We start from the raw sequence: 9,937 nt of genomic DNA on the forward strand, positions 1-9,937 counted from the left end.
ACTAATACCATCCATGGGCTTTTCATCAGTTAACTAATTCATTATTTCATTCAACAACGTTCTACTGAGCATGCAATGGCCACATGCCAAGCTACGCAGGAGACAGTGGACTTCAAGAGCTCAACTCTCAAGACCAACCTCTTACACCGTAACTGCACACACAGCCAGGGCGGCCACGAGGAGGCCTGTCCAGGACAACCCGAACCGCACTTCCGCAGAAACATCGCCTCTGCAGTGGAAAGACTGCAGACCTGCAACTCAAGTCCGGACTCGGCCAGACTTGCCTGCTATTGACTAGGGGCAGTTTCTGCATGCCTCCAGGCGTCTGTGAAATGGGAATACTCTCACTGTTTCACAGAGGTGCAGGGATAAGACACAGCGATAATATATGCAAAGTGCCTGGTCAGTGTTTGGTACATATAATAGATGCTCAATAAATAAAACCTATTGGTGTTATTATTAAAAGAAGCAGGACCAGCCCTAGTTGGTGTGGCTCAGTGGATTGAGTGCCAGCCTGCAAACCAAAGGGTCGCTGGTTTGATTCCCAGTCAGGACACATGCCTGGGTTGTGGGCCAGGTCCCCAGTAGGGGGTGCGCTAGAGGCAACTGCACATGGATGTTTCTATCCCTCTCTTTCTCCTTCTCTTCCACTCTCCTTAAAAATAAATAAATTAAATATTTTTATAAAGAAAACAGGACCAGACTTCTTTTCTAAGGAAGATTCTTGGAAACTCCAATATCCTGTATTACAAATATCCCCATTTTTCAAGTTATAAAAAATTAAGCTCACAGAAGTTAAATTCTTCATTTGTATAACAACCTCGGTTAGCACTTACTTTGTGCCAGGCCAGGCCTGCTCCCTGCAGACACGAGGACAAGGGGGTAGGGTGTCCACACTCAGGTGCCCACCGGCCCCCAGAAGGAACACACACGGATGCCCAGCGCCCCGAAGGAGGGAAGTCCGGGGTTGCAGCAGCACCAGCGGGGGCTGGCCCAGGAATTTTCACTTTATTTCGTTTCATTCTGACGCAAGGCAGAGCAGACATCCAGCAGACTCCCAGAGGGGGTGTCATCGCTGAGTCATTAGCAACCTGGCCTTGAATTAAACCAAATCTTTGCCTCCCAGACCAGTGGGCGTCCCACCAGGCCACGGCCTCTCTGGTTGGCTCCGTGAACAAGTATTTGCCTGGCCCTTGCTGTATTGAAAAGTCTGTCCTGGGTGGCAGTAAAGGTGAGGAACCACAGTTCTCACTTCCTGAAAGCAAGGGGAAATGAAGCCGACATACAGATAATCAACTCAAAACACAAGTGGCAGCAGAGAGTTTAACATTCAGAACCAAGCGTCAGCTTTCACCTAGTTCTCAGGCATTCCGTGTGGATGCTGGAGATTCCTCGCATTCCTTGCGGTCACAGGCCAACGAGGCCACAGATGTGAATTCCAACCACGCAGCAAAGCTCCGTGGGTCTCACTCACCACCTAATCTGCAGCTTACAATATAATTTCTTTAATTCTGCCTAGCACAAGTAAAAAGGAACTCCTCTTGCCGCTTGCAGGTGCCAAGAATTCCATATTTCACCAGGCACAGCGTTCCTGCTTTACTTTAAACTGCTGACTGGTGGGACCCGTGTGAAACATTTTATTTAAGGTGTCTACATCTTTATTATTAAAAACTTTATTTAGTTTCCTTTGAGTGATGTTTTCATCAGCTCTGGAGACCAGAATTGTGCTCACTTGCACAAAACAGACTCAGAGGCCCACCGATCACTGTAGGAGATGCTGTGATTTATGGCCACAGATTTTAAATCATCAAAAACCTACCTTATGCAAGTAGAGAGGGCACTCACGTTCTGACCTTCTGGAGTAAAGAGACCAAATTTTAGACAAGTGTAACCTCACTCAAAAAGAACTTTGAGGACTTGAATCAACTTTAATGAAAACCAGACTCAAAAACAAACTATCAGGGGGAAAAAAAACTGGGGGTCATTAATAAAAAGATGAAAATCTCTAATTCTTTGCTTGGACTTCAAGTACAGACTTTTAGAAAAGAGAAATCTAAACAGAGCAAGTTGACATTAAAAGAAATACTCAGTCCTCGGAAGATACATCAAGACATATCCAATTTCAAGTAGCTACAAGCAAAACATTCCTCCGAGTACATCAGAAAAGTGAAGAGCAGGTTGGCACAAGGTGGAAAAGATGCTTCCGGTGAAAAGCCCCACCTTTGGTAAGTCTGCACCTGCTTTCACAGGAAGCTAAAGAATGGAAGGAAGAGTGAGCAAACTCAAAAATCGGGAAAAAAAAATAGTTTAAATGAAATGAGATTCTGCTGAGTACTTAACAAGTTCCAAGTAGTTAAGAACGTCCCATTGTTGCTAAAGATGAGAGATCAGCCTGCTGTACGTGAAGATGACAACATAGTAGAACCTTGAACTTGGATATTGCAAACGCATCAGAAAATGGAGACTTCTAAGAAGATGCGGACAGAGGTTTTGAAGAACCCAGCTGACGGTGGTGCTGGTGTGAACACGGCTGAGCCAGGCTGGGCTGGGACAGGCGGCGCTGCCGGCCCCCCTTGGGTTCACTGCATGACTCTTGAGGAGCAGGGAGCCAAATGCACACTCAGGTACCCAAAACGGCAGATGATCCATGCACCGGAAGACTCTAAGATTCCGAATGAGAGACCTTCACAACAATCAGAAAGGAGGGGAATGCAATTAGAAAAGAACAGGTACAAGCCACACTGAGAAAAAGAAACAAATTTTCACCAAACATCTGATGGAGAGAGAATTCACCCTGTAGAGACGGCAGAGCAGTCTTCCAAAGTTGATGAAAAGATTTGCAGGTAAAGAACCGGGCATTTCCAAGACATTTTTTGAGGAAAAACATAAAACTGGCATCCCTGCTGTTCCCAGTGATTCTCTTAAAAGCACCCTGGGGGAAGTCCTGATGGATGAGCAGACCCCCGAGGAAGGAGGCTGAGCCCGGGGCAGTGAAGGCCCAGCACCCGGGTCCAGTCAGTGCCCTGTGCAGTTCTCCCAGGGTGAGGACCACAGATGGGAGGGCCCGCCACCAGCCCACTGCTGTCCCAGACCCGGTGCACCCCCCACCCCCAGAACCGAGCCAGAGCCTGCCCTGACGCTCCCAGGACTGACCCGGCCCTGAGTGGGCCGGCATTCGCTCCAACCGCCCACCTGAAAGGAGCCGTCACCACCTTAGAGCAGCACCAAGCAGCGGGCATTCCTGACGAAGACACTAACTTCCTTACCGGCTCTGGTTCTGCCAATCACATTCTAAGGAAGACAGCAATGATGAGTTTTTAGATCTCAGACCATATTTGGGGTGAAGAGTAGAGGACCAAATCACGTATACATTCATTCTGTTAAAAGAGTATTTCACCAACTAAAGTTAAATAAGATGATGCTGACAACAAAGAAGAAAAGAAAGGAAGAAATGATGAAAAAAAGGAAAGAAAGAGAGGAAAAGAGATAAAACAGGAAAACAAGACAGGTATCATTCTCTCTCAAATATGGTCAACAATCATGACGCGTAAATTTTCATTTTTCCTAATTAGTCACCATACCCTTTGCCACATGGCATTTAATTTCCTAGCTTTATTTTAAACTGATTACCAATTTCAGATTTCATCAGATAAGCAACAGGTTTGCCGCTTTTACAAACTTAGGAACTAAGGTATCTTATGGACCCAAATAAGCACAACACGAGAGTGATACACAGAATTATCTTTCCATGGGTTATTTAAGCATATATCTTGTTTCCTAAATCTCTGAAGCACATGTATGAAAGTTATTATGTTACATATTTTTAGCTAATAGTATAATTGTTTATTAATAAGGGAAATGGAGAAGTACGGCAGGGGAGACTTTTGCCTTTCATATTCTCCCTTTGGCATTACTAGATACTTGTGTTTTTTGCTTGCTGCCTTCTGCAATTTAAATTTTTTTTCAAGACACAGAGTTCAAGAACCACGCGGAGAACCTCCACCACTAACATGCTCAGAGAGTCTGACCAGTAGAGGGCATGACAGATCCAACATGGAGAAACCTGAGTGCATTTATCAAGCCACTCACGCAAGCTGTGGCTTTGTTGCGCAATATTTACAACCGGCCGCATTGTTTCCTTCTCCACCACAGGACGGAAAATATGTGTCATTTCAGCGTGGACCAACCCCATTCACCTAAAAGCCAGTGGCAACAACAACAACAACAATAAACTAAACAAAGGGAACGCCTCAAACACTGTAGCTTTCACTTTAAACATGCCTGCCTGTCTATACAGAACAGTATGATGACAACTTTTTGAGAATACATTGAGATGATTGATCTTTTCTAGCTTGAAATTCTGAAAGTTTAAAAAGTTTCAGTGTCAAGTAGTTTCCTTATTTTCCTTATTTGCTTATTCTCCAGGAGTATATATTAAGGATCTGTTAAGTTGCTATCTATAAGCTTGATACTCTAAAATTCTCTTGCTACCTTAATAGTCCTTACACATTTATAACCTAATTAACTCTGAGTTAATCCTTTAATGATGTTTCTACTTAAGTAGCTATGCTTCAGATATTTCCGTTTTCACACCTACAAATTAGTAACGAGTTTTTGCACAGTACTTAGGAGTTGCATAGGCCTTTCACATGAGAGTCATATGATACACAATGAGACTAGCAAGAAAGACACATTTCTCTTCACAGAGATGAGAAACTGGGACACAAGGAGGTATGGTGGGACTGTCCCAGCATTTCTGAGCCCCTGGTGTTTAAGTGGAGACTCTAATCAGAGCCCTGACACGAATCCAGCTCACTCTCTCATGCCTCTTTGTCAGAACTCCTGGCCTTTCCACTCTGAGAAAGTTCCACCATCCCGTGTTCTAAGTGTAAAATATATTGAGGTTCTGACTGGCGAGAAAAAGCAAGTGCCTGCATATTACACATATTTAATAAATTAGGTAGTGAATCATCAGAAAGTGAAAGTGGATGTAGGAAGTATTAAGCAATGTTCTTTTCGAGATGAAGAGCAAGTGCTTGACAAAAAATGACGTTCTTACATTTCACAACGACGTTTTAAAATATCTGTTATTAAAATCGAAATTATTTTCCTTTCCATAATAAATTGCATGGCTTTTCTCTTCAGGAATAATTGCAGATTTTAACCTCCAAGTCAAACTTGGAGCTGCAACTACTGGCAATGCACCATAAGAATATGCTAAATTAATTCCCATTTTCTTTTTACCGTTCTCATGCAAAGTGGGGAGAATACTTGCATCCTAGCAATACCTAGTTGTTAATCTTATTGTCTGCTTAGATGCTTGATGGAAAAACCACTTGAATATTCCACTGATCGGATCCAATACCACTACCTGAAATCAAAGCATTTTGTAGTTGAGGTTATCTATTCGGTCTTACCAATAAAACCATTTAAAGGCTGCTACAGCTGAGATGACTTTTGAACAATTATCATATCAAACTTAATCAAGGAAATTGTTAACTCCTTCTCTCCCCCACCCCTCCCCTTTTGCCAGTTATTAGGTGTTCTGGTACATTCCAAGTCAGCCAGGAATGAGTCATGAGGAACTCCTGCATCCTTGCGCTAATCTTAAACTAGACAGATTCTGGCGCGCTGCAGCACGAGGTCTCGGCGCCTTCCTCTCCCTCCTCTCCCTCGGCCGTCAGGTCCGTGATTTCTCTGGTTTCCGCTCTGGGAAGAGAGGCAGCCAAGGATTGCTGAGAAATCAGCCTGAGCCCCCGGGCGCAGACCCGGTCACGTGGCCACCGGTGACCAAAAATGCACATCCAGTTAGAGCACTGTCTGATTAAGTCTCTTTTTCCTGTTCATTCCCCACAGTGAATGCAAATTCTTCAACCTACAGAGCAGGTCACACCACCTCCCTCTGGACTGTCACTGTGCCTCCTGTTCATTGTGTCCCTCCCCTAATTAAACGGAGTCGCAGAAAAACAGCTGGGGTTTTCCCTGGGGACGGGGCAATCTTAATTCGAAAGAAAGCGATTGCGCTGGAGTTGGCAGCGAGCGGCCTTTCCCCGCGGGGAACCGACACTCCCTCTGGGGTCCGAGATGGCACGCGGGGGCGGGGAAGGGATGACTTGCGCCCCCGTCCGGCCGGCCGGCAGGCAACCTCGCGGGCACAGCCCTCCGTGCAGCCCGGCCGCCACACCGAGGCCAAGGCTCGGTCTGCTCCCACACCGGCCGCGGCCGGCCGCCGCGTTCCGCCCCAGTGCGCACGACTCCCGGGCCGCAGACGTCAGCAGTGCCCTCGCTTCCAGACCCTGCGGGGCGACCGTGACCGCGGCGGGCCGGAGCCGACCCCGCCCCCGGCCCCTCCGCAGCCGGCCAATCCGCGCCCCCTGGAGGCGAGACGAGAGTCGTGAGCCCCGCCCCCGCGCCTCCGCCTGTTATAAATGGGGCTGCGCGCTCCCCGCCACACAGAGCGGCAGCCCGGCAGCGAGACGATAATGCAAAGTGCCATGTTCCTGGCTGTCCAGCACGACTGCGGTTCCATGGACACGAGCGCAGGCAACGTCCCCAAGAGCGAGGAGAAGCGGGAGAACATGAAGCGGACCCTGTAAGTACGGCCTTTGTCTCTCCCCGCCCCAGCGCGGAACTCGCTCTCCGGCTTTGCTGCAAACGCGGCGCCTTGGGCTCGGCTTTGACACTGAAAAAGTATTTTTCCTGCGCCTCTGCAGGAAAAAATAATGTGGAAAGGATTAACTAGCTAAGTAAGGTCAAAGCCGTGTGGTCTGTGTTCTGTTGCGTGAGCGAAGGACCGTGAGGAAGAGTTAGGGAACTGAAGAAAATTCTTGATACCGAGGCGGTGGTAGAGTGATGTTGGCTTTTTGTCTCCCTGCGTCTCAGCGCGTCCCCTTTATTCGTACGCTGCCTTTTGTGTTCTGATGAGCTTACATACACAGCTGCAGGGATGGAGATGTTTTTGCTGGTTCTGGATATATTTGTTTCCATCCATTTAATTTTGTAATTTAGTTCATCATCTGCTTAAAATGAGTGTTGTTGCCGGGGGTGCATGGGGGATGCACACACCCTCTTTGCACACAGCTCTGGACGGTCCAGAACCTTCTTCTCTGGGGCTAGAAGGGACAATAAGCATCACTGGCTCAAGCCAGTTCCTCTGTCAGTTCAAATGTGGAATGTTTCTGGATAGTAATTAACATTGCAGAAAAACGGCTGCCTTTTTCAAGTGAGAAATGCCATCTGCCTCTTGAACTATGCAAACTAAATTCCTTGTGATGTCCTAGTAATATTCGTAGTCTTTCCCTTAGATATAAAACTAGTAGTTATGTTCAGATGAATAGAACAAACTGGTTCAACACATAAGTGCAGGGATTAAATGAGTAAGACTGACTTGAAGAGTTCTTGTTTTCTCTTATTTGAATTTGTCCGTATTACCTGGGCGACTTGGGTAAATGCCATCTGCTGCAGTAGCAATTTCAACTATTGCCACTTAGTGAATCTTAATTTTGTTTTCTTTTTAGGTTAAAAGATTGGAAGACCCGTTTGAGCTACTTCTTGCAACATTCCTCCTCTCCTGGGAAGCCCAAAACTGGCAAGAAGAACAAACAGCAGACCTTCATCAGGTAAACTGAAAATCTCGCTCTTGCAAACATGAGCGGCTAGCTGCCGGGCTGGGAAGGGGAAGCGGACTCCTGAAGCGCATAAACCAACACACGGGACTTCTCTTGCAGGCCTTCTCCTGAGGAAGCACAGCTGTGGTCCGAAGCATTCGATGAGCTGCTAGCCAGCAAATGTAAGTTCACCTCTTGAACTGGGTCCCTTTCGAGCATCGCAAGGGTCTGGAGAGGCGTCCACACAGCAGAAGGGCAGCCTGCCTGACGCAGTTCGACTTTACAGTCACTGTAATATAAGGCCTATTTTTCTCCTTTATTTCCCAGCAGTTGTTACACATGGAAATATATGGTTTATTCATTCCAGGTGGGGATGAAAAATTAACCTAAAAAATGTGTAGTGGCAGTCGCTCTTTGATAAGGTTGACTCAGCTTTTCTGCTGCATACAGTGTTTTCAAGAGGCTTAATTCCCAGAGAATTTAGGGCCCCCAATAAATAATTTGCATTGAAAGCAGAGTTAAGTATTTATATCTTCGGAGCAGTGTGCCAGCTTAAGCAGTTTGCCTACTGGCGACTTAGTTTTTAAAAAGCTAGATTTTGAGGATTACAAATTAGAGTGAAATGTAGGATACTGCTCTAATCTAGAAATAATAAAATATAGGTGCAAAGAATCGAGAGTTCTAGAAAAAAATAGAGGGGACTATTTGTTCATTGAATTCACAGTCTGAATGCTTTCCTTTCAGATGGCCTTGCTGCGTTCAGGGCTTTTCTAAAATCTGAATTCTGCGAAGAAAATATTGAATTCTGGCTGGCCTGTGAAGACTTCAAGAAAACCAAGTCACCCCAAAAGCTGTCCTCAAAAGCAAAGAAAATATATACTGACTTCATCGAGAAAGAGGCTCCAAAAGAGGTGAGGGGGGAGAAAAAGATCCCTATTTTAGCACCTTTTGAACATTCTTAGCACCAAAGTGAAATGAGGGAATTAAAGAAGAGTCTGATTAAAAGGAGTGATGGGGAAGGGGCAGGAATATTTTCTAATACTAGCTTTTAAATAACTTAAGCTTCTTCCATGACTTGGCCGATAAAACTAATCACACATTACAGTTTTTGGTTCTGGTTTTCAAATATTAAATAAATAGATTTAAATCTCTAATGCCGAATATGGAATAAACCACGTTTTTTTGTTTGTTTCATTTCAGATAAACATAGACTTTCAAACCAAAACCCTAATTGCCCAGAACATCCAAGAGGCCACAAGTGGCTGCTTCGCGACGGCCCAGAAAAGGGTCTACAGCCTGATGGAGAACAACTCCTACCCCCGCTTCCTGGAGTCGGCTTTCTACCAGGACTTGTGTAAACGGCCGCAGATCTCCGCAGAGCCCCACACCACATGAGCTGACAACGGGAACCCAGCGGTGGTGGACCTTTCGTTCTGTTCCTAAGGGGGAAGGCTGTGGCCTGCCCCTGGAGACTGACCTTGAAATGCAGCCCAGGTGTTCGGGAGATGTCCCTCAGAACTGTTGGCTCAAAGCTGGGCAGTGACCGGGAGGCTGGCGGACACCTAGGAGCAGCCTGGGCCGCGGTGGCCTCGGTGACTGTGCAGAGCGCAGGGAGAGGGCGGTCTGGCTGCGGAGTGTGTCCCGCCGGAAAAGCAGCAGCTCGAGGCTGAGAGAGACGATGGCGAACTGTTGGTCCAAAGGCATTTTTAAAGTCAATAGCTCTGGGACTGTGTGGCCTCGGCTAGCTGGCTGTATATCTTTCCCGAAACCAGTCCATGCTACCATGCAGTGGTTCTAGTTTTAGTTTTAGTTCGTTTCAGTACTAAGTAACAGTAAAATGTTTACTACGTGCAAGCATATCAAAGTTCTTATGACTACAGAGCATTGATCCCATTGTGTTGTAACGCTAAAACTGAAATGGTCTGTGTTTTAATTGTTAAGTGGTGTGTCACTGAGTGAGTGCTGTTGTGCAGAGAGGACGGTGTCATTATGAGTGCCAAAAACTGTCCTGAAGGCAGCTAAACTTTGAAGTGGTCTTTGCGTACTTTTAATAAATTTATTTTGATAAGTGATGTCACTGAGTGCTGGGCCCACGTGCAGCCGGGTTTTGTTTGGTCGCTGGAAACATGGCGGCCCCAGGGCACACGCATCTCCTTTCTGGTAACGAAGGGGTCATGATCCTCAGAGCCGAGAAAGGACAGTTTGGGGAAAACGTGGTCCTGTTTCCGCAATGCTTTTGCAAGTCAGGAAGTATGATTACATCGTCAGAGGCACCCTGGGATCAAGCTTTCCAAAACAGTCTTGCAAAAATCGAACTTGGTATTCATGAA

At 46.3% G+C, this 9,937-nt stretch overlaps 1 protein-coding gene across 1 annotated transcript; it reads left to right on the top strand.

Annotated features, from left to right (window-relative positions):
* Positions 1 to 6,457: 6,457 nt before the first annotated feature.
* RGS2 (regulator of G protein signaling 2) lies at positions 6,458 to 9,679 on the top strand. Its single transcript, XM_045860931.1, has 5 exons — positions 6,458 to 6,592; positions 7,518 to 7,619; positions 7,728 to 7,789; positions 8,352 to 8,518; positions 8,808 to 9,679. Exons 1-5 carry the CDS (start codon positions 6,483 to 6,485, stop codon positions 9,000 to 9,002), a joined length of 636 nt encoding a protein of 211 aa, XP_045716887.1. The 5' UTR covers positions 6,458 to 6,482; the 3' UTR covers positions 9,003 to 9,679.
* Positions 9,680 to 9,937: the final 258 nt, after the last annotated feature.

The sequence above is a fragment of the Phyllostomus hastatus genome, unplaced genomic scaffold (assembly GCF_019186645.2).
Source record: "Phyllostomus hastatus isolate PE091 unplaced genomic scaffold, TTU_PhHast_1.1 phas_contig_148, whole genome shotgun sequence".
NCBI classification, from domain to species: Eukaryota; Metazoa; Chordata; class Mammalia; order Chiroptera; family Phyllostomidae; genus Phyllostomus; species Phyllostomus hastatus.